This window comes from Vigna radiata, chromosome 7, assembly GCF_000741045.1.
Source record: "Vigna radiata var. radiata cultivar VC1973A chromosome 7, Vradiata_ver6, whole genome shotgun sequence".
Taxonomy (NCBI): Eukaryota; Viridiplantae; Streptophyta; class Magnoliopsida; order Fabales; family Fabaceae; genus Vigna; species Vigna radiata.
The window spans coordinates 42609356-42635803 of record NC_028357.1 but is presented as its reverse complement, the minus strand read 5'-3'; the positions used below and the strand labels follow the sequence as shown (position 1 = coordinate 42635803).

At 27.8% G+C, this 26448-nt stretch overlaps 1 protein-coding gene and 1 long non-coding RNA gene across 2 annotated transcripts; both read left to right on the top strand.

Moving 5' to 3' along the window:
* The first annotated feature begins 2129 nt into the window (after positions 1–2129).
* LOC106767976 lies at positions 2130–3441 on the top strand. The gene is made up of 2 exons (XR_001376202.2): positions 2130–2310; positions 3034–3441. It is a non-coding gene; the product is annotated as an uncharacterized LOC106767976 (long non-coding RNA).
* Positions 3442–21026: 17585 nt separating this feature from the next.
* On the top strand, positions 21027–25184 carry LOC106767188 (axial regulator YABBY 5). The gene is made up of 7 exons (XM_014652027.2): positions 21027–21321; positions 22358–22477; positions 23542–23662; positions 23842–23890; positions 23980–24055; positions 24155–24223; positions 24946–25184. Exons 1-7 carry the CDS (start codon positions 21244–21246, stop codon positions 24991–24993), a joined length of 561 nt encoding a protein of 186 aa, XP_014507513.1. The 5' UTR covers positions 21027–21243; the 3' UTR covers positions 24994–25184.
* Positions 25185–26448: the final 1264 nt, after the last annotated feature.

Sequence of the window (26448 nt, the reverse complement as noted above, 5' to 3'; positions counted from 1 at the left end):
AAATTTGTTAATCGGATATGGAAATCCAATAACATATACTTCGGATATGAATATCAGATGAATATTGTTTTTAAAATTTTGTTTTTATTTAAATTTAATAATTATTTAATTTAATTTAATATTTTAATATAATTTATTATATTTTTAATATAATAAATTAAATTGATTATCATTATTTTATTTTTTATTTTTACTATTATTATTTTTATTTTAATTATTATATTTTAATTTTTTAATATAATTATTATTAGAAGATAAATTATATTTTAATAATTATTAACATAAAATTATATTAAATAATAATTGAATTTTAAATTAAATTATTATTAAAGTGGTATAGAATGCTTTTAATAAGAGAGAGAAAAAGTGAAAAGAATGTAGGATAAGATGTCATAAGGGCAAAAATGGAATTTTTGGAGGTACAGGATGAAGTGTTGGAGGTGTAGGATGAAACACTCAAAAAATAGTTAGCCGACACAACAAAATCTATCATATTGCTGAACTCCAATAGCCACATAGAATGTTACACCATGATCATAAAACAAATAAATAATAAACTGAATTAGTTATTAAAATAACAAGCATAAGTTAAAATCAACAAAAAAGAATACACTTAAAAATATTAAAAATCTTATTTCAACTCCTAAATTTCCCTAATAACATTGAGTTTGAAGGCTAAATTCTGAAATTTAGTAACTTGGAATTGTAATAATAGTAGTGTAATAAAAGGTCATAAAATCATTTATGAATTATCAATTGATCATACTACTCTAACAACACACATTAGATAAGTCATCCATACAATCATTAAGCAAGTCTAAAATATACACTAAACAAACTTTTTCATACACAAATTACACGAGTCTTTTAATACACATTAGATAAGTATATTCATTCACTTTTTAGATGAATTTTATGTTCATTCACCAATTAGATAAATCTTACAATATACATTAGATGAGTTTGATCATACACTAATTATACGAGTTTAGTAATACACGAGTCTATCCAAACACTAATTAAACAACTATTTTGTGTATAAAACAGAAAAGAAGTCATTATATGTATTAATTAGATGCGTCTACCTATCTAGTGATTAAATGAGTATTGTAATACATATCTATACCCTAATTAAATTACTGTATGTTGGTTTATTTAAACTATAACATTTATTTTTTATGTTGGGTGTCATATTTGTTTATATCTCTTCTAACTCAACTATAGAAAGTCGTATTACTATATGTGATTTTTTTTTTCTTATTTCTTGCCGTGAATGAATCTTCATTTTTTTTTCATTTATCTTTTTTGGTGAACTTTGACATCATGTTACTTTGTGTCAATGCTCTAGTTATCCTTTTAGTTTCTTTTCTTTTAGTTTCTTTTCTACTCTATTTTACATTCTAAGCATTTTATTCAACTATATTTATGTGTTTCCATTTGTACAATATTTATGTGTCTCCATTTGTATTTTTATGTCACTTATTTAGGTATTTCATATTTTTATATTATTTTCAAAATTTAATAAGTTAAACATATTTATATTCTTTAAATTTTGATGTAAAATTAAAATTTCTCTCTCTCAAATTTTAATTTATTTTATTCTCTAAATTTTAAAAATAATTTAATATAGTTTTTTAAATAAAATAAAATAAATATTTTTTACATATTAAATTAAGTTATAAGCTAACATTTGAATTATAATAAATGAAATAAACAAGTTAAATACGTTATTTTGAAACAAACCTTTTAATACATAAAACATACAATGTAGTTAAACATATTAAAAAATTTATATGTATTCAATTTTAAAGTATGAATACTAATTTATTAAATATAAAAAACCATGTTTCAATTTAAATTTAATTCATAGGTCAAGATAAAATGAATATTACTATTAAAAATCCATAACACCCATATATGTGCATAGTGCTAATGGTTGTTGGAGGTATTTAATTACTTTGGTGCATCTTCAAGGAAGAAGTAGTGATGTATGGATTTCTTGAGTCTTAGCTATTCAAAAATCTTGGAAAATCAAGATGAAGAACTAACAATACTTATACAGATGAATGACTAGGAAAGACTAGAGCTTGCAGTTTCAAAGTCCTCGGCCCTAAAGCCCCCAGGTAATGGGGGATGGAACAGGGCTGCATTAGCCCATTCTCTTCGTTCAAAATATAAATGTTGCAAAGTCTTCTTTTTTATCGCTCAAAAATTCTTCTTTTCACTAAACCTCACATTTTCCAACTCTCAAGTTAGACCGCAGCATGGTATAGACGGCGGTGACGATAGAGTGGTAGAATAGTTAACTAGGTTAGAGTTTATTTCAACTACTTTATACTATGTTTGTCTTCTTTTTATAAATCGATAATACCGATTTTTTTGTGCTGCTTTTGTTTTATGTTGATTCTTAAAAGTAGATTTTCAGTCTTTTTTTTTTTTTTTTTTTTTCCCTTTTCATCAATTTCTGTTTGCTTTCATCTTTTGCACTACTTTTTGTGATTAGCCATTAATGTACAGGCTGTATCAGGTTTTCTGAGATGTGAAATTTATGATTTTTAAGGTGTTTTCAGGGTAATTGAAATCTTGTTTGCAATTAATGGCAAGTTTGTGCCTTTCTGACTGCCCTAATGCTTGTAAGAGTAATGGGTCGTGTAGTTCTTTCCTATGAGGATTGAGTTGAATCTTTGATGTTCCAATTTTAGGTTTTGGAAGGAATAGTATTTTAGTGTTTTGAAGTAGAATTCAAAATGAACTGATAAGTGTGGAGTTTTTAATATTTGTTTAATTCTTTGTTGTTTAATGACTTTATGCAACCGATTGAAGATGAGGTTGGAGTAATATAAACCCTTGTTCTTGGTGCTGGAACTCTTCCATTTGGAACACTTTTTATTGAGCTTTTCTTCATCCTTTCAAGTATTTGGCTTGGGAGATTCTATTATGTTTTTGGTTTCTTGGATGTTCTTCTATTTCTAATTATTGTTTGTGCTTAAGTAGTGTGTGTTGTCCTAACTTATATGCATCTATGTGTGGAAGATTGGCAACGATGGTGGAAGACATTCTTTGCTTCAGGTTCTGTGGCTCTTTACGTCTTCCTATACTGCATCAACCACTTGGTCTTTGACCTGCAGAGTTTGAGTGGACCAGTCTCAGCCACGCTTTACCTTGGCTATTCACTGTTTATGGCCATTACAACTATGTTGTATAGATGAGGTTCTTGAAACTATGCAAAAGGTTAATTGGTATAACTTCTACCAAGTCTTTGTATCTTGATTATATCGCAGAGTAAGACAACAGATGGTGTTTCATTCTTTGTCTAAAATTGTTGTCAAACAGTTTTATGTTGATGGAATCTGCAGTGTGTTCTGCTTCTGTGTGTTTCCTAAAGTTGTGTATTCAACTGTTAAGATCATTATGTTTCAAGCATTTTAGTTTGAGTTTCTTTACAAGGATGTAATTCAAACTATTTCATCTCATTTCAATACTGTAGAAAATTGAAGCTAGTTAGATATATGGTTTCAGAACATGTTATGATACTGACAACGCTTTTGGGATTTCTAATTTTCTAACTTCTTTGTGGATTGAAGGATGAAAAATGACCTGGTATAAGATAGGGAAAGTGACTTACTATATACTATCAAGGATTTTATTTACACTTGATTGTTTGCCTTTTTTCTTTCAGAATATTATTGTATCAATTTTATTTTATCAGGATCAACTTGCACACATGAGTTAATAATTTTTAATTAATTTACGGAATTTGTAAGTTGAAACTAACCTGTGTTTACTATGAGTTTTATGAACTAGACATGCTGATAGTTGGTCTTTCTCTTTCATTTGAAAGAGCATAAATATGAGAAATATCTTAATTACATGGCTTCAGATTTCCATTTGTTATGAAATGGGTGATGATTGGTGAGGTGAACTTTCAGCAGGAAATCTGAAAATCAGTGATCCATAAATTTGTGATGTGTTTATAGTTTGTGATGCATAACTACACCTATTAATCTGATGCTTATTTGAGATTACATTTAAAAAAGATTCTGCAACTATGTCTAATCCTTTCTTCTAAACACATTATGCAGTCGAATAACATGTTCTGTGGAAGGATAAGTTGTTTTGTAAGTCCAATTTTAAAAAAGTAATATTATTTTCATGTTTAAAAAGAATTCCAGAGTTAACTAAGAACTTTTGTAGATTTTTTTATCATGTGAACTTTTTTTACTAGAGGGCTTTTGGATTTTGTGATTTTTTGTACGAGCAAAATGAAGTTTGGTGGACTGAGTCAAATTGAAAATTCTAACCTTAATAAAAACACACTATTTAGCTTTATATATATATACACACACACATGAATCAATTATTTGTCTAATAATGTTAAATAATAACTAATTGGTTTTTCTTCCTCATGCATGTCTCATTAGTTGTCCTTATATTTAGGGACTACATTATTATTATTATTATTATTATTATGTGATTTTCTTTCTTAAACAGCAAATCAAAAATAAAAAGTTTATTACAAGAGTAAGTTTTAACTTATTTTAAGCAAATTTTAAACTAGATTATTCACTTAAAACAGTATTCTATTAATTACTGGTATAGCTAATCATGTAATACATTTTTTTAAGGAAAATGATGTTTTAAATGTCGTAATTAGTTCATTTACAAACTTTTCAATAATTTTATCTTATTTGCTTTTCGGACAATAATAAGATAATTTATTTGAATTTGTTACTATATCATGTATTAGATAGAGATCATACTATTATGAATATTATTAATGTTGCAAGTGACATGAATTATCATATGCTTATCTAAGCTAAGGTGAACCATGTCATAATTAAATTGTGGCGTTTAAGATTGTCACCTGTTAAAAAAAAACTTCATTATAATTATTAACTATAACTTTTATTCTAATGATCCTATTAAAGAATGAGCCTTAATCTATTTACAGAAATACTAAACCATGTCATTTTAAAAATTAATGTAAGAAAAAATATTTTTGTTATGTTGATGCATTAAGTTATATAATTTGTTTCTCTTTAATGACTAGATAAGCCAAAAACTTGGAACAATTAGTTATTATGATATGGTTGAAACACAAACCTTGAAATTAATATTTGCCATTGTTACACTTTATGTACTTACCTAATTTCGAGATATTTTTGTTACCAAATATTCAAACAACTCAACAACAAATTTCAAGTATAGGGTAATCGAGTCTATCTTCTCAGCCTTTATCTCAACCTATATTCAAGGGTTCAAAATCACAAAGTATCAAATCTGGTCACAAATAAATTTACTTTTGGTAAACTCTGTTCAAACGTAGAAGAGCAAATTTACTGTTACAAAAGTAGTTCAAAATCACTTTTTACGTGGGAAAATTGTGACGTTAAAAAGTGTTTTTCTGTGACTAAAAATTCTTTCATTCAGATATATCTAAGGATAACCTTCAATTTGAACACACAAAAAAAGACATGGGAAAATGAGATATTATTTATACAAAATGTGTTATTTATCCAATCTTATGAGAAAAGGTTTTATTAACCATACATCATGACTAAGCACTTAAATAAGTGACTCTCAATTACCTACAAACAAAATTTTAAAAATCCAACTCTTGTGAGAAAATTCGCATTTTCTGAACTTACATGAAATTTGTTATATTAGTTTCAAGTTATCATTTTTATCAATGGAATTAAGTTTAGTACCTTAATTTCTAAATTACCACAAAAATTATACACATTACAAAATTTGACGAGTCTTTCAAAAAAATTCATAAGAGTGACTCAACATTAATTAAATACAAATCCAATCCACGTAAGAGATTAATATTATTATCTTAATTATCTTACAGTCACATTTACTTTAGTTTTATCATTTTATCCCATTCAAATACTATTTATATTTTAGTCTATCAAATATAATTTAATTTTTTTAAAAACCATACTAAATTAAATTAATAAGCATAAAGAAGTTTTGTTTCTTTACTCTATTCCTCATCGTTTTATTTTTATATTTGATTAAAATAAAAATAAAGTATTCAACTTTCACCTAAAAGGTATATTATAAACATAGTTGTGTTTGAATAAGCTAATCATTGTATATTTTGTAATTCATGGGGTCTAAAGATAGAGATTTTAATGTATGAGCATCATGGCATAATTGTATATTTAAGGATGGTTGGCACAGGTCTTAATATTAAACATGTCATTCTCAAAATGAAGTACATTTTCCTCGGAGACATGAAGTTATGAACTGAGCTATAGTTGTACCCAGGCAACATACATCAACTAGTGCAGCATCTTTCACAGACAAAACTCTTCATATACGCACTCTTGTCTCTCCCTATTTACTACATATTTATTTATTTATTTCTTTTAGAGTTTACACTACACAGTTTAAAATTGCATGCACTGTCGATACACAATACTAGGTAGCTACTAGATGAACATGCATTATGTATGTCCGAAAGTACGCAAGGGAAAACCACACCCGTGATTGTAGAACGCGTTTCACAGTACATATATGATAAGACCGAGAAAGATGGATTGGCATGCCATTTTTGCATTCTGCATGTTGCAAAAGAAGAATGCGTGTTTCTTGTGGATTTTCTGAAAACATTAATTATAGAGAATTATGTGTATGTATTGTGATTTGTTAAGGTCTTGTACAAGTTTGAATGAATCATTCCTGCTCATCGTGATCTTGAAGTAATTCCAAATGCATCAAGTCGCAAGTAGTCCCCACTCGAAGCCTTTGTAAAAGAAATAACTTTTTGAAAGGTCATAGTTTCAGGAATGCTATTCCTTCTAGCTTGATTCTTCCTCCTGTAATTTATCTAAGTGTCCATAAAGATTCCAAAGCAATCATAATGTGCCTCTGTTTGCCATATTGGTGCTTTATTTAGGTACTTTTATGATATGCAAGAAACCTAACTAGTAACTACCTAAGAAAGAGAACAGTTAACAACTATTATTTCTATGCTTAGGCTCATAATATATTTGATGCCTATGACACATCCACATAATTTTTAACAAAAATTTAATTGCTATATTCAAAACATGTTACTTCTTTAACAATTTTTTTTGGTTTATGTCACTTTATCATAAATACAACACTGGCTAACTAAGTGCATTTTAGATAAAATTATTATATTTTAAAATTTTTACTTGATTACTTTTAAATTATTCTTACAATTTTTCTCTCTCTTATTTTATGTCATTTTGAATACAGATTCAATTTCTAACTATACTGATTCAACTTGTACCAGGTCCATTTTGTACGGATACATGAAGGGTATATGTTGTTCATCATCATCCTGTTGGTATAAACTGTTAGATACAGTTCATGGGTAAGAGCTTTCCTTCTTCAAAATTGTCCAGTGGACAAGAGAAAGGAGTTTTTCATACACAAGCACGTGAAAGAGTGAAGAAACTGAAAGAATAGATCCAATTGGATAGTTCCATTTCTGCATTTAGTTTCTAGCTAGTTAATAACTATTTTCAACATCTATGGTAGCCTGACTTTTAAATTGCTTAATTTGTCATAAGCCTTTGTTGGAAGAAAACATTATAATATATAATCAAATCATGTATGGTTGACTTCATGATAGTTAAGTTTCGAAACCTATGAGAATTCAAGATTAATGTTAACTATTGAATGAGTACTAAAAAAGTCAAGAAAAGAAATGGACAATGGAAACTCTCTAGTTACATAACACCAACGATGTGCCTCTATAATATGTCTAATCATGTCGTTGATGACTTTAAAAAAAGACAGATTACAAGCCTGATCAACTTAATTGATTTAGACAGATCAAGCATCTTTCCCACTTTTAGAATTTTATTAATTATAATCACTATTTTATGTAGTTAAAGCAGTCACTTTTTGAAATACTAAGAAAGATCTAGGAACTGTCTAACTCAATCTCACATATGCATTCTAATACAATCAAAAGTACAATTTTTAAGGAAAAAGAAATTATTAAAAAAGTTATGAGAAAAGTGATTGAGAACCTCATATCCATTCCTGACATAGTTCTGGGTATTAAATAGGAGCTACGCTATCCATATCTACAAGCATAGAGTTAAAGAGAGTTGTCTACATGTTTGCTAGATGTAAACCCTGTTTTGCTGTTCCATATAACAACAGCTGTTCTTTCCTAAACCTAATAAAAATAAGAAATTAAACACAACTTTCTCTTCCATTCATATGTTTAATTTTACTTCATTAAATTTCAAAATAAATTATTTTAAAAACAAAATTTGAAGTTATATTTCTTTTATACCATCTTTATCAGTTTATTTTTATTTGAGTTCCTATGAATAAGATGGATTTATCACATTTGTAATTTAGGTCTCTTTGATAATCACAGCACGTCACACCCACCCAGGGCAAAAACAAAATTATGCAGAGACAGTCCTGCAATGCAGAAACTATTAAATGCAGTCCTCTGCAACCCATTCACCACTGTTATGGCCTTTCACTCTCATGCATAGTATTATAATACGTGTGTGCAAATCCATTCACCGCTGTTTTGGCCTCTCACTCTCATTCATGTTTTATATACATCTGTACAAAGGCTCACTACACATAGCACAGCTTGCTAAAATTTCAAAATCCCTCACATTTTCCAACATTTCTTGCCTGCACCTCTTAACTCTTTTCTATACCTGATAAGCTTCATATTGTATCTTCTCTGTCACCGCTTCCACCGATCAATCATCTAAAATTCCCAATTATCTCTTCTGCTTCCATTTTTTCTACTTTCTTTTTCTTCTTTCAATGTTTATACTATTCACCATGTTAGTAAGAAAAATATTTTCTTTATTATGCCTGTTCTCTAAATTAAAGAAAAACTTCTTTTCTTTTTAATTGTGATTTAAATTCTTAACCTTTTCTTTATAATTCAAATACTTAAATGTGGATAATAACACATATTTAATAAAAAATTTAAATAAAACTCTAGAAATATTTAGAGATTTCTTTAATTTAGCAAGACCTAATAAAATACACTAAGTGCTAAATTAATCCTTAACATCCACATAATATATAAGAACACATGTTTAATCATTCTATATATTAATAAAATCATTTTAAGAATTTAGCAAAGAGAAGTAAAATAATTAAAATACAAATTTAAGTGCCAAAGTAATTACTATCGTGCACCCCGTAGGTGCACACATACACCCAACTTAGTGTTAATTTGTGATGTTTTAAAAAAAAAATAATTATTTATCTAGGTTAAACAAACTATAAAAATGAACAAGAATAGTAATTTGAATTTTTAGTGAGATTAAAATAAAATAATAAATGGTTTAAGAATGAAAAATAAAATTAGTTGAGACTAAAAACAATGTTTTAAATTTTTTTTTAATAAATATAAACTAAAAGTTTATAAAGATTAAATTCTTGAAAATATATAAAAAGAGGTGTTTGGTAAAATTATAGATTATAGATCTTTTTGTACTTTTTTTACTTTAGCTTTGAAGAACAAATCACAGAGATAGAGGCTCCATCACGCATGCAAGATAGGTTGGCTGCTAGTTACCTGTGATCTTTTTCCGTGTAGAAAGTTAGAGGTAGAACTAGCCATGCATCCATTTGTAGCTTGACACTCTGAACTGTGTTCCCGTGATACAGTGACATCTTAGTCCTTTTTTTTTTCTCAAATTAATTTATTCATATCCATATATAAAAATTATAAATTATATAGTTTTTCTTTGGAAAAAAAAACCTTAAAAAAAGAATAATTATCCACCTTCTTCTTTACAAGATTACATTAAACATTATTCAATTATTTTGTCTCTTGTTGTGGTTGTTACTACATGATTACATTGTCTTGTGGTTGTGAGTATTTTAAACTAAGATTTAAGTGTCTTCTTCCTTTCATAATCATTTTTAAGAAAAATAAATTCAGGAATACCATTTAATTTTGACATGGTTTGTATCTAGAAAAAAAAAAGAAAATTAGAGATACTATCCATCAATTTGTACTTAGAAAGATATGATGTTTCATACATCAATTTTTGTTTAGTGTGATGAAAGTTATTATATTGTATAAATATATAATACTATTATAATCTTAATTCTATGGAAAATTTATCACATATAAGACATTCATCTATAATTTCACCACTTTCTAGCAAAAAGAAAAAGTATGTCTGGTGGAAGTGCTGATTTCTAAATCAGAATTTAATAATTTGTCTAAAATATAAGCAAACATTGACATTGACAGGTCTTTTTTAAAATTTAAATAAATAATATTTAATTAGCTTACGAAAATATTTCGAAAATAGAATATTGGAAACGATGATAAAATTAATGTATTTTGAAGTAAATGAAACACCAGTCAAAATGAATTAACTAATAGTACACTGTATAGATTTTTTTTATTGCAAGCCTTACTTGGGTTCCATAAAATTTGTTATATTTTATAATTCATGTGAAAAGAATCTTAAAATACGTATTAAAAAATATAAAGAGTAAAATATGAACACACAATTATAATATAATTTAGAAATGAGATTCTTCAAATTTATCATTGAGAACACATTATATCTACAAGTTAATAACTTCTTTATTTTAAATTGTAATATACATTTTATATGTTTTTTTATGATTTTTTAAGAATAAAATGATAAAATGTTTTGAAGGATAATGCTTACTAACTGTCAAAATATTTAATGCATGTAAAAAAAAATTAATGTTTGTATATTTTGTTTCTTAATATTAGTGCATATTAATAAAGTAGAAAAATATAATCAGAATCACTGCATTAAAAAAAAAAGAAGACATTGTGAGAGAAAAAGAACATTATGAAAATGTTTCTTTTGAAGTCATATGCTCTATCATATCATAAAGCTCAAGTTTTGCTTAAAATTATATGAAAATATCTGATCCTTACAAAGTAGACTAAAGTCCGACTTTACATCTAAAAGTTACCAGCTCTCCAGAAGTCAACTTTTCTATCTAGCGGTGATAGAGATCTTTAGAGATATCTTCTTCTGTTGTTACCGAATGGTGAACAACAATATCTTACCGAGCGACTGTAGAGAGCTGAAAACTACTGAGCGGCGGTAGTATACTGGAGACTGTTGAACGATTTCAGAGTACTGAAGACTACCGAACGACTGTAGGTAATGAGGCTATCAAACGGCTATATACTACCAAACTGTAGATACCCAAAAACCGTTCAATTCCAATGTTATAAAATTGTTTTGTTAATTCTTTTTTTTTTTTCCTCTTCTCCTTTTGTATACATTTTTTTTTCTGCTGTATCCAAAACACTTTTTTAATAATATTCATTCACAGTTATGTTTTTTTTTCTAGAGTTCTTGTTTCTCTTTTCTCAAACACTCACATCATATCAGAGCTATTCAAAACAAACTATATATTGAAAAAAAGCTTGGAAAAAAGAAGATGATAATACAAGAAAGATAACATATCCTAATACATCTATTTCTCCACCACATGGACTCCTTCCTATCATTTATAATGTTGTTTCAGTTTTTCCAATTCCTATATTTTGATTCCATTACTTCCAATCCCTACTTTTATGTTTACATTCTCCATTCCCATTTACCTAATAATACTATATTAAACCAATTTAGTTCTTTCACACCTCATCTTACATCTTCCTTTAGCTTACTTGCTTTTTTATTTCATTTAATTCACTCCATTTTCTTTCATTCATTCCACCATCTCCATATAAGAATTTGAATATTAAATCTAATTTGTTGATGCGCTTAAATGTAATTTGATATGATATAATTTTTATTACTAGTTTTCATTAAAGAAAAAAAAAGGTATTGTTGCAATTAAAATTTAGTAATTATTTTTATGAACAAAACAAAAATATAGAACAAAACAGTTAGGTTGTCTTAACCTTATATAAAGTAATATGTACATATAGTTAACAATATTAAACATATAACTCCTTATCAAGTTAATTAATTTTTGTCTATCACTTTTATCTATTTACACATCATATATTAAAACTAGTACAGAAAATATTGCAATATTACTTTTCCATATACAAGATTTTTTGTCACAGAAAAAAATAACATTTTTTAACGTACAAAACATGACATTTTATAACATAGTTTCTGAAAAATATAATTTTGGACATAATAGTAAGTTTATGTATTTTATGACATAATAGAAATTTATGCCATAATAACCTGAACATATTATAACGTAATTTCTGAAATCAGTCATAATATTTACAAAAAATATTATAACGTAGATTTGTTGACACCTTATAATATGTGATTTTTTCTGTTAAAGACACCTCCCTGAAATGTTCTTTAAGAAAATGGTGTGCTCCTGTGCTCATCGTCTTTGTTTCCTTCTTGGTAAATGTCTTCTTATCCATGATCACTTGTTATTCCTCTTTCTCTTGCACATATATATGGTACTACTGTTGTTATTGTCATTTCCCCTTTATGTTACAGATGTATATAATATACAGAATTTCAAACAATAGTTTTCTACACATTATCGAAATAACAAAGGGTCCATAGTGGAGTGTAATGCAGTACCATTTAGTAAAGTGTAAAAACACAAGATATAAATCAGTCACCCCGTAGAATTTTCAAAGTACTCCTTAAAATCCTCCTCTGATGAATTCTTGAATAAGTCTAGTTTCTTATCTCATATTACAATTACCTAACTAACCATACATATATAACTTTCTCATAAACACAAAATTTCTATGATACACTTTATCCACACACATTCTTTTCCAGTACACTGAGCATGTTGACAACCCACCTCATTAGATTAAACGCAAATATTTATGTGATATCATTGCAAGCTTATGTTATGTGGATCAACATCCAAAAGTACTTCAAAAACATAACCTCTTAAACCATGAGAGCAAAGTATATATGCCGGTAGAATATGATGCAAAATCAAGGATTTATATTAATATTTTCATTCATGCTAATTATACACTCAAAATTCCTGTCATTATCTCATTAAAATTTGTTATTGGATTAAGACAACAATCATGAAATTTAGTTGATGATTTTAACTTTTCATAAGCAAAACGTATCTGACAATCAATTTGCACTTTTTATTTATGTTTGGCGAGTTTAAGGACAGTTAACTTAAGTTCCTCCACTAATTACAACATCATAAATTGTTAAATTATTCACATCTTATAATTATATTAATTATATTTTTAAATGTAATTACAGAATAAAATTAGTTATTCAACTTAACAAAAAAAAAAACAAAATGAAAATTACAAATTAAAAACATTAAATTGATCTAAAGTTGGGTTATTTGTTGAATATTTAAATTAAATTGTACAAAATTTTGATGTTTTATTTAATTATATTTGTAATTAAAAAATAATATCACACCAAAAACACTCTTATATATCTCAAGAAAATGTACAAGATTTCAGGGGCATAAACTGTATACATGTAAATCAATTTTGTTGTTCTTTAAGCAATCTTTCCTAGTAAACGAAAGAATTATATCCTACAATGTTACGTCCTCTAAATAAATACTAAAACTAAGAAGTGCATTTACATAACCATTATCTTCTGTATTTATATTGTACACCAATTTTTTTTTTTTTGTTACTGTTAAGATTTTTGTTATTATATCACCAAAATTCTATCGTGTCATCATAGCATATAGCTCTGTTTGGAGCTCCACTTTTGATCTCCAAATTTATTGGAGAGCATAGGATTGTTGCATTGAGATTCTGTGATTCGTAATGATTTCTCTTCCTACTTGTTCTAGTGCTCATTTTTGCAATACTATATAATGTGAAGATTAGATATTGTAAAATATTGTATTTGTTGTTAGGTTTGATTACTAAATTTTAAGTTTTTAAAATTTTGAATGCTTTCATAAAAGACCTTATACCTGACTTGCAAAATATAAATAAAGATGTTTCTTTAATAAACATTCTATGCAATTTAATAATCAAATAGAATATAAAATTTTTCTTTTCCTTTTTATTATGTTCTTTGTTAAATATTTTTCGTATTTAATAAAACATGGGTATCGCGGGAAACTTCTTTTATTAACATATTAGAAGCATATCACACCATATGCTGTTAAGATGATGTAGACATTTACAAATAATGTTGGTGTGCATAATCACGTGTTGATGTGGATATTTTTCATAATGCATTTTGAATTATATCCTTTCAATATAAGATGATGTTGGACATTCTGATGGATGCAGTTATGTGCATTATCCGCTTTATTTTTATAAAGTTTTACGCCATAAAGTTTATAAATGAATAAATATATTCTTATATTAACTTGTCGTGAACATTCTAGTCTTTATATATATATATATATATATATATATATATATATATATATATATATATATATATATATATATAAAGTATTTTAATCCATAAAGAAAATAGCTTTGTATAAATTTGTACAGCATTATGATATAATATTTTATAATATTCTTAAACTGTTAGAAAATCAACCCCCAAAAAGAAAACTCTACTCCTATATGTTTTTAATGAAATTTTGTTCTAAAAACAACTTGATGAGTTTAGAAGCTCTGTTTCATTGTTTGATTATGACAAGATAATGTTATAATGCTACTTTGATACATCAAAGATAAGAGTCATCTTTTCTCCTGCTTTATTACATGTTCTTTAAAATTATTTTTGATTGAAATATTTATTTTGAGTCCATGGTCAACAGTTCATGTTGCTTCTATATGTATTTTAATCAGTATTAAAAATGTTCTTCATTAATGTGATGTTTTAATATTGTTCTTTTAAGTACTTATAAATTTATTTCTCATTCACAAAATCATAAATCTTTCAGTATAATTTTATTATACAATAAACAATTAGGCTTTATAAACTATAGAAAGTTTGACTATGGTGAATTTTTATCTAGACATTTAATGATTAAAATTAAATGATTGGTATAGATAAGAGTTGGCAATTATAAACTAATAAACCAAAAAATATTACAATCTCATTAACCTCTACTCTACTAGCTTATATATATAGTTTTGAAAAACAATAAATTCACATGAAAGTAATAGTTATGACCCTTTCCAACAAAGTATCAAACTCTTAGACTTAAACATAAGTGCACATAATTAATATTGATAGTTCAATATTATTCACATATTTATATAATCTTCCTTCCTCTTTTCTCCTTTCTCCATTCTCACATCTTCCTTTATTCTTTATTTATCATATCTATCATAATGGAAAAAGAGGAGATATCATGCAATCATACACCATAAAATACTCCACACATATCTTTTGAATGATATTTCTCTTTTTGTATGTTGTAGAAGTGAGTTTGTGTAGAATTTGGAAAAGGGTTTTTAAACTATCCATAGCAATGTTTGCATGCACATTCAACCCTTCTATATGAGAAGATAACATGATAAACTTCCATTCTGCCAAGCAAAAAAGGACATCTCATATCATAATCTGTTTATAACCCATTTCTTTTTCTTAATTGATTTCTTGTTGATAATCTATATTTCTTAATTAACATCCTTTAATAGAAAATCTTGTTTTTATGACACTTTCTTTTTGCAGAGAGCTTTTTAGGTATTACTAGGTTGATTCTTTGACCTTCAACTTATGCTTACATAAGTAGATTTAATATATATTTTTTTTTTCATTCAACCTTCCATTACCAATTGGTGACCTTTTAGTGTTATTTTTGTTTCTTATAGTAACAGAAGGTTTAGCTGACTCCTGTCATTAATGTTATAATAATAATATATATGTGTATAGGAAAAAATAATGTTAAGGTTAATTTATTAAAGTTTCCTGATGACACATTCTGTGAAATAAACCTCTAAAATATTTTGATCATTTTTAAATTCTCTGAAACTGGTTTAAACTTTAAGATAAACTTAAAAAAAGTAAGATTGAAGCCTTAATTATACAAATAACTATTACACAAAAGTATTATAAGATGTTAAATTATAATATTATGAATCCTTTTGATCACATGTGGTCAGTAAAACTAATGAAAAATTATCAAAATGAAGGATGGGTTCTTAACATTTGCATCTTGCATTTGTCACCACCACACAAACTACCAAAGTATTTATATTTAATTTTTATGAATTATCATAAATGTAAATCTTGTTTAAATTGTTTCAATAAAGATTCATCTCAACTAAAAGTCAAATCAATAGTCTTAATTGAAGAAGAATTGCAATGGATATCTTTCAAGTTTATATAAAGATTAAAGTAGAACATACTTACAATTTACAATTCTTTCTATATTCAAGTGACCTTATAATATCATTTATGAGTGAGCATGTAATTTTTCGTGATTCTTCATTTTGTGTAAAATATATTTAGTGAGTTTACATTGTGCTATTTTAAGAGTGTTTTTTTTTTTAATATCTGAAAGGTCTTAGAAAAGGTTAAGATTGTTAAACTAAAAATGATTTATGTACTCTTAATAATAATGATTTGTGTACTCTTAATAATCTGGAATAGTTTATGTTATAACCTTATCTGAATCTAAACAATTATTTCTCTATGTATTCAATGAAACTTGAAACAAGAATATAGTAATAATATAATTTTGTTTAGAGATTTTTTATTATTTTATATCAATCATGCACATAGTAAAATGTAAGAATAATTGGTGATGTCTATTATTGTATTTTTATTTTAGAAAAAGAAAGATTTTCACTTAATCTCTATTCATTAAAAATATCATATTTGTTCAAAAATATAATTTAATAAAAACAAAAATAGAAAAAAAAAATCTAAATAAAACGACAATCTACATTGACAAAAACAATGAGATATATCTAATTTCTGGTAATAGTACGACTAATTTACACGTGTTTAGGAATTTATGACAGTTGAACGGTGCTGGAAAGAAGATGGAGATTGCTTTCTTGTTCTTTATCCCTACCTTTTCCTTCTTCTCATATCCCATTATTGTTTCCTACTTTGGGCAACTTTACTCTTTATCTTTATTTATCACATTTTTTTAAGTTTCTCAGGGGGCTCTACATACAGAATAAATCTCCTAGATTAAAAATACATACATTTATTTATTAATAATTAAGAAAAAAAATACATATATGGATAAAAAATATGATTGATGCCTTTCTTTCCTAAACCTATTTGGGGAGTTGTTTAAAAATTCATCTTTACAAAGAAAGAAAAATCTCCAAAACTCTAAATGAGACAATTTTCACAAAGATCCAACGAACGAGGATCTTTACATGCGTGTTAGAGATAGATTTTAGATTTGATTTTGAGGACAATAAATCCCGTACTTTTTACCATGAGTGTTTTAGAAAAGAATAAGATATCATAAACTGGACAAATACCATGGATGAAATGTAAAAGATTATGATGACAGTATATCAGAAGCTAAATGCCAGAAAAAGAATGCATTGTAGGCAACACTTTGATTAATTGACTTTTAAGGAGTTTTTAATATATTATTACAATAAAACATTGAGATTTTTTTAGAAAGAAAAATTCAAAGTGGGGCTTTTACTGACAGAGGTCATGGTAAGTTGAAGAAAGAAATATGAAAACTCTTATCCATCTTAACATGATAAGATCCAGCAGTCAATGGGAAAAGACATTAAGAAAATGATAAAAATAAGTGGGTTAGCATTTATCAATAATTACAAAAGGAGGTGATGAAGCAAAGCAAATTAAGTAGAATTTATTACACCAGACATGGAAAGGGACTGGAGCTAAATATGCAATGGAACAGTGCTATTAACATAGCTAAATCGACAAAGAAGAGATCCTAATAATTTTGTAACTTTCTCATTTTCTTCAGTACCTTTATATTTTCCAAGACTTTTTCTTAAATTTATGTATATATATATTATCTTTTACAATAATTTAATCTCAAAAGCATTATTCTTTTTTATATAATTAATTACCTTAAAACTATCAGATTTTAAGTTTTAATAAGTTCAATCATCATAGGTCGTATTTTATGTTACCGATACGAAGCATTCAACTGGTTTTAGCAATGGTTCATCTTTTTGAATGGAAAAAGAAAAGAGAAAAAAATAAAAACAAAAAAGCAATAAAAGCTAAAAGCATATGGGGGCAATTTTAGTGGCTCCTAGGGTTTCAACTGTCATATTTGATGTAACTGTTTTGAAGTTTTATGATTGATTTGTTTTGCCCTTGGAAACAAAAGCTGCAAGAAAAAGTCGTTTGGAGAAAATGAAAGACACCCCAGCTAACTTTTTACCACCCAAAATGACAGCAACATTTACTAGATATAGAACATTAAATATACTTTGTTCTGAAACAAATACCACTGTGTGTGACTGCATGCTGTAGTATAATCTAAACAGAATAAACACAGAGATGTCATTACTATCAGTATATTTATTTTTCTTTTACCTAATAAATTTCTAATTTTCTGTCATCAATCTAATCAAGTATCAAGAATTATATTACAACTTTTAACTAATTCTTATATTATTTGTCTGTGTTTTCTTTCAACGTAACCTATTCATTCAAAATTCAGCAGCGTTATTTTATATATTCAGTCTGGTTAGTTAAACAGCATGAAAAATTAGCATAATGTATAATATCGTATATAATTATTCCTTTTTTTCCCTTTACCCTTTTACATCTTTTCTGCATATATGAGTTCAAGAATGAATATGTTCACAATATTGCTAAATTACAACTAAATGATAACTTTTTGATTTTTATAGAGTTGTACCTAAGATTTCATTAAAAACTTATATACTAACCATATATAAAAACAAACTTATTCTAATAATTCACAGGAAAAGGAAATTTTGTTGTCCACTTGTTAGCACTACTCTTAAATTTACATATATTACGCGTACAATACTTTTTTTTTGTGCTTGATGTCACATCAATAATTTTCTTATCTTTTGTTTTCGTTTTTTTAAAAACAATATAAAATTCATAATATAAAGTATCATTCCTAAAAAATTCATGTGGTAAAAAAAAAAAAAACATAAACATGTATTGTTAAAATCTATGTAGTGTTTAAGAGAGCAGTATAGTATTTAATAGTAAATTTTTGATCGCCCCCCTCGTCCGCTGTGGAGTTGCAGGTTTGTCTGAGAATGGAGTGGTCACTCTCAATCTATCATATTGATATAATATATCTTATTACATTGTACAGATTTGGTAATGCAGCCAAAGCCTTTGCTTTGTGCTGAACTTTTGATGCTTCAATACACTGGACTTTATAAAATTTTATATTAAATGAAAATTACTTCAAACATTTTTTTTTTCAGCCTCAATTATTATAGTAAAATTTATATTCTATATTTAACTGCTTATTTGTGACTCACTACACTGCTACATGATTTTTCTCTTCAAAAACCATCACTTATCCTTATTAACATTTATAGATTTTTTTTTTGTTTGACTACTAAATTTTTATTATATTGCATTGCAGAAAAGGTAAACTTAAAAGTAATAGCCTTTTTATATATAGGTGTCACGAGTTACAACAAATCCAGGCCTACACGAATATCGTTAATCTAATTACTAAAAATAGAATTCCACAAATTACAATTTTACTTTTTAATACCTTAATATTTATACTTATTTTACAATTGTCTCTATTTTTCTTTATTACACAGAAAATTAACTTGGTTTCGCTGATTATTCTGAATAGGGTTCCAACTTTGAATTGAAGTGTATGAAAAAGTGTTGTCTCGAGTTCATTATATATACTTAACTTGTATGTTTTAATTCTCTTTAAAGAAAGATAATCATCACCTATATTTTATCTTTTTTAATTCACCCAAAAAAAGAAGTTTATGTTGGTTGATAACAAATTAAATTTAGAATGTAGTATGAAGGGAGAAAGATGTAGCCTGTTGATTATCTTGTCTGACTTGTAGTATGATCTAGTTGAATTATAGTATCACTTCCTTTGTTTGTTTTTTTTGTGTTAATTATTTTTTTGGAGAACTACTAAATACATACAAAAATGAATTCAAAAAAGATTTTATAAAATTTTCTATTTTATCTTTTTTATTTCTACACTGGACATATAAATTAACCATAAATTAGGTGAATGATAAAAATATAAATAAAAAATTAATCAATATTACTTTGAACTTTGAATTAAATAAAAAAAAAATCTTACACTTAAAAAAGGAACAAAAGAAATACATATCAGGTTTGTTTTAACTGTGTTTTAGATCTGATGAATGTGAGATTGTGAACATGATTTAGGATAAAAAGATCAATACTGTTTAGTGCTTTTTTTTCCCTTGTATGTACTTGTTACATTTTATACTTCTGAATTGACCATGTATGATGTTGTTTGTCGGAGTAGAGTACCTTTCACTTTAATTCCTAATACTCTTTCTGGTCCTTTCTAGAAAAATCCAATTAACTAATTTATGAAAGTAAACGAGATAATTGGTTTATAATATTAAATTTCTTAAATGTATTTCTTTTTAAAAAATAAAACATTTAAAATTAATGTATTCCACACCAATTACTTATTGATCAAAGAGTGTGTTCTTTAAATAAAAAAATCAATTCATGATATTTTGATTTCGGTTTATTCAAGCAGAAACATCTTTTTTTTTTCTTTTCAGTTGAATTTTATAAGAAAAAACAATGGAGGGAGTAATATTTTGCCGATAAAAATTATAATAAAATTGCCATTACATGTTTTTTATATATTTATCAAATGAGAAATTATGGGGAATCGACCTTCTGTGTTTGTGTTTGTAATGAAATATAGTAAAATTTGATGATTTTGAAAAATAATAATATTGGAGAGTTTTGCAAAAATAATTATTGAGCAGTGGAGCAAGTTTTCCAATATGAACTAAAAACCAGTTTGTTTTCGTTTGACGGACCCAGCATTCCCTGACTGCCGTGGGCACTACTAAAACTACTTTTTTACTCTCTACTTCCTCACTTCTCTTTCTCTTTCCTTCGGATTCCAAACAACCCCTTCTTCTACCTCTCTCTACTCTATTTTATACAACCTTTTCCTTTCAGTTTTTACTGTCCTCATATACTTATATATACACACCCCATACACAGCTCACTATCCAACCAAGGGAGGGTTTTCAGAAGAGAGAGAGAGAGAGAGAATAATTAAAAAGGCCTTTGCCTTCATCTTTGCTATTGCAAGAGAGAAGGACCAGCTATTCAATTACCTTCATCCATCTTCTACTTCCTTCTTTCTCTCTTTCTTCTTCTTCTTCTTCTTTCACCCTCCTTGTTTCAGTTAAGAAACTCGAGATCAGCCATGACAAGCTGCGGCATCGATGTTGCGCCCGAGCAACTCTGTTACATCCCCTGCAACTTTTGCAATATTGTTCTTGCGGTATCTTTGATTTCAAAGCTAGCTTTTATGATTTAGTCGGAGATCTGCTTTCGGCTCTTGCATGTTACCTAATTCATACAATATCTTCTTGTTTTCAAATGCCAAACTATTGTATTTTACAGCACGCACACACACATACATACTTATATACTTGGTTGGTTTCTTTTGCCTCTTTTCTTTTCCTTCTTCTGTACACATCCAAGGGCAAAATAATTCAATCAGATCCTGAAAAGAAAGCTACCACTATGCGTGTGTGTGTGTGTTTGCGCTTTTGTGAACCAGTGGGTGTGCTGTTTTAATTCCCTCTTTCTTTCTGGGTTCCTAGTTGTTGTTACAGTCATGTCTCCATCTCCGGACTTTTCTTTTTCTCCTTTTCTTTTCTTCTTCTTTTGCAGTCAAATAAAAGTCATATCTGGAGAGGACCTCAAGAAGGTCACACATACACACAAAAACAAAACCATACACACACGGTGTTTTCCCCTTCCCGTTCTGAGCAAGTGCGGGTGAGGCTAATTGTTCCCACTGTGCTAGCTAGCTAGCTGTTTTGAGAAATATTGTAGTTTCCTCTTGAAAACGCCAAAATAGGCACTATATGTTAAAACTGTTGATAGGACAACTCCTCTCTACCCTTTGATTTCCTATCTCTAACCTGTAACCTAATTGACCTCTCTAGCTTCTGCTAAAATCAACTTCTTCTGAACTATACATCCAGGTGCTTTCTCAAGTTTTTAAATTGGAAAACAAAAATGTAAATCTCTTCAGGAGTACTCCCAGTTCTAACATACGGAGAATAAACCCTGGATCGTAGCATCTTTCAAGTTGACAAGTTTTCTTTCTTTTTCGAGTAAAACCAAGCTGCACCCTTTTCCTCAAAACCTCACTTCTCAACTTACTTTTTTTTTTTTATCTTTAACGGGATGAGATGATCCCTGAAATAATTGCTTGATCTTGTTTAATTTATTTTGTTTTTCATTCTCTGGGTGTTTAATCAGTTTTCCTCCTTGCATAATGGAATATTATTGTGTTATGGACACAGGTGAGTGTTCCATGCAGCAGCCTGTTTGACATTGTGACCGTTCGATGCGGGCACTGCACCAATCTATGGTCCGTGAACATGGCCGCCGCGTTTCAGTCACTGTCATGGCAAGATGTTCAGGTAAGGTGCAATATAATAACACATAAATGCCACGTTTCCAACTAATTGGTACTTGATTATGATGAATACTCACAAGTACTAACATAACACAAATATAAATAAAATAGCGTCTTTGATTTCTGGATCCTAGGGTAGGGTTTGTGGGAGTTATTCCTTTTGACAAAATCGAAGCCCCTCTGGTAGGTTCTGTGTGCTAAATCGAGTATTTCAAAGCAAACATGTCTGTTATTTCTACCTGAGAAAGAGTACTGAAAGCCCTAGCTACCTGCAGCCGCCATAAGCAAAACCTATTCGTTTTCTTTTTTGCACTTTTAGTAGAGGCGTCAGGTTCTGTCCTAACCCATCAAGGCAACTGAAAATCTATCTATCTCTCTCTCTTCATGGCTTTTTGAGATGATATACTTTGGGTATCGATTTCATCGACATGTATCTATGTATATGTATGTATATGTGGGAAATATGTTATGTTAGCCTTAGCTAGGTTTAATGATTTCTTTTCAAGATCCTTGTCGTCTCCAAGGCAAGCACACTCCTGTGGATCGGATGACTCAATTCTCAATTTTAAAAAATGGTATCTTGCTCGGTGTAAATCCCTAAAATCTAAGCCCTTCATTTCCACAACTGTCAATCTGGGTTTTCTGTAAGTACTTCCATTCATCTGATTAGTTGCATTTCCTGTCTTATTGCTCAGTGATATTAAAGGCACTTTCGTTTCTCTCTATGAGAGGCCATCATTATTTCTTCACGTCTGAATCACAGTAAACCCACATTTGCTGCTGCCAGATACCTAGTCAGTTAATTTATTCACCCCATTTTTATTTCATGCAAACTAACTGGTCCCCGTCTGGTTTTTACACTCAAATTACTTTTCACATATTTCAATATAAAATCTACATTTTAATCTATATTTATTATAAAAAAAAATAACATTTAACAGTAAATTGAATGATTAAAAAGTAAAGAATTCTTCATGTTTATAAGCCATCATGGTGCCACCACTTTAATTGTATATGGGCATAGCTAAGTTAATGTTCCAAGCTTATTATTAAGATTTTCATTTGCAGGGACCCGGGCACTGCAACCCAGAGTACAGGATTGACACTGGCTCCACCTCCAAATGCAACAACAGGATTGCAATGCGTCCACCCACCACTAATGTAACTGAGGAAAGGGTTGTCAATAGGCGTGAGTATATATATATATCTATATATATATATATTAGACTTTATTATCAAGTTTAATATTCAATCTCAAATTCATGATAGCCACACATATGGAGCCACCTAGTTTCCTTAAATAAAATAAAATATCCACATTGTTATTGACGATATTGATCTCATCTGAGTTGTTATTTTCTTTTCCAGCTCCCGAGAAGAGGCAGCGCGTACCTTCTGCTTATAATCAGTTTATAAAGTAAGTAAAGCTTTACGAATAATTTTACTGTATATATAAGATGTAATTGGTTGCATAAAGCACTTTGAAACGTCTTTGTTCTTACACAGGGAAGAGATTCAGAGGATCAAAGCCAATAATCCTGATATCAGTCACAGAGAAGCTTTCAGTACAGCTGCCAAAAACGTAAGTACCAGATCAAAATTGCTGGAATTATTATATATATATATATATATATATATATTCTTAATAAGTATACTTAATTACGGAATTTTCTCTTTTTAGTGGGCACATTTTCCCCATATTCACTTCGGGCTGATGCTGGACAGCAACAACCAAGCTAAGATGGAAAATGTAAGTACATACACAGAAGCAAATATATATATATATATATATATATTTGCTTCTGTGTATGTACTTACATTTTCCATCTTAGCTTGGTTGTTGCTGTCCAGCATCAGCCCGAAGTGAATATGGGGAAAATGTGCCCACTAAAAAGAGAAAATTCCGTAATTAAGTATACTTATTAAGAATATATATATATATATATATATATATAATAATTCCAGCAATTTTGATCTGGTACTTACGTTTTTGGCAGCTGTACTGAAAGCTTCTCTGTGACTGATNATATATATATATATATATATATATATATATATATATATATATATATTTCTTTTATCAGTAAAAAATAAATGAATAAATATAGAATACTTATGAAATACTCTAACCCTTTTACTAAACAATCACATAAGCAAATATTTCTATTTACATCACTTATTTCAAGAGTTGTGATCCTCCGTAGCTACATTTATTTCATGCTGTGTACAGTTAATAAAAAAAAAACTTGTTCCTTTTCAATTTTTCTATTAAAGAATATAACACTTATCAACAGAATTAATATTAGTTTTTAATATAGTATCAAACTTTTAACTGGAGGAAGAGAAAAGGAGTGAATATGAAGAAGATAAATAAATAAAAGAAACTGTTAAATTATTAAGTATATGGAACGTAGTCTTGTTTAAGGATCATTGCTACAAAACATTGTTTGATGAGATGATATTTGATTTCAGGTTTCTGAGAAGCATTTAATGTCAAGGGCTGCGCTAATGAATAAATGAAAGCTATCTTCATCATGATATCATACTATGGGTCCTGAGTTTCGTTTGAGTCTGTCAAGAAAAAAAAGTCCAACCTATAATGAGTTTTAAGGACAATCTGCATTTTTCTTTTGTTAATGTACTTGTCACTACTTAATTACTACTTGTTCAATGGATGCTTTAATTTCATGCAAGAATGTTACTTTCCCTTATCATCTTTTAATAACTTATATTTTCTAGCTGTTTAAAATCAAGTATAAAACATATACTTGTCTTCTTGAGCTTATATATGTATAATCCTTTATTTGGAGCACGATATATTGACATTTTATTTAAATTATCATAGGTTAATATTAATATAAATAGATTTATTTTTAAACGTGTTAGTTAATACACTTCTACTGCATCATTATTTTATTGCGAAATCTATGTTAAAAAATTATAGTGAAAAATTATATTTTAACACCTTTACCACTTAACTTTATTTTAATAATAATATATAAATGTATGCGTATTATTAAAATATTAATATAATTAATTATTAAATGACTTTTTATGGATTGTTAAATTATTAATTATTGATTTAACTATATTACACGTATTCAATTATTAGTCATAAATGTGTTTAATTTATTTGATAGAAGAAAGAAATTAAATAATAGAATTAAGAGTGATTAAGATAGTGTCATTAACTAAAATATAAATGTCATGATACCGGCACAATTCAATTCAAAATAGCCCTACCCTATACCCTATACATTTCAGCCTATACCCTTCAAATAAGTTTGGCAAAATTCAAGTAAATCAGACTGAAAAACATGTAAGTACTTACAACATTTTTGTTGTGGTCCTCATCGGATATTATTGACTTCATAACATAAATGTCTTTCTGTATTAATATCAATGAATTGATTGTTTCTTTATCGCAATAGCAAGATAAAGAAAAGGCCTGATGAGATTGTTTATTAGTAAATTAAGAATGCATCTCTAAATATCTACAACTACTTACATCTTTCACATAACTTAGTTGAATTAATTTCGCATATAACATTTGGGACTATGACCCTTAAAATTAACTAAATGAGTGGTTGGTCCCCAAATATTATATAGTTAACTATATTTTTAATAAGCTTATTTTAGATATAGAGACTGCTAGTTGAAAGATAAAACTATGCACTATTTATAAACTAAAGGAACTTAATTAATATCTCTCATTCTCTTCTTTTAAATCTTAACCATTAACAAAAAGGAATGCGTTTTAAAGTGCATTATTATAATAACTTTCTCATTGAATAATTTATATTCAAAACACAATCTCATTTATCTAGAATTTATAGTATCTCTTTATTAAAGTCCTCTACTAACTAATTAAAAAACCACTCAAGATTTGTTTGATAAATTAAAAAATCGTAAAGGTAAAGGTTTTGACATATCTTTGAGAAATTCGTAAACAATGCTTATTGATTGCTCTTAATT

What these genes read in the sequence shown, in the direction of transcription:
- LOC106767188 (XM_014652027.2), top strand. Translation starts at nt 21,244, where the DNA reads ATGACAAGCTGCGGCATCGATGTTGCGCCCGAGCAACTCTGTTACATC. An exon ending in TTTGCAATATTGTTCTTGCG is followed by an intron (nt 21,322 to 22,357) that starts GTATCTTTGATT and finishes TTATGGACACAG; the next exon opens with GTGAGTGTTCCATGCAGCAG. An exon ending in ACCAAGCTAAGATGGAAAAT is followed by an intron (nt 24,224 to 24,945) that starts GTAAGTACATAC and finishes ATTTGATTTCAG; the next exon opens with GTTTCTGAGAAGCATTTAAT.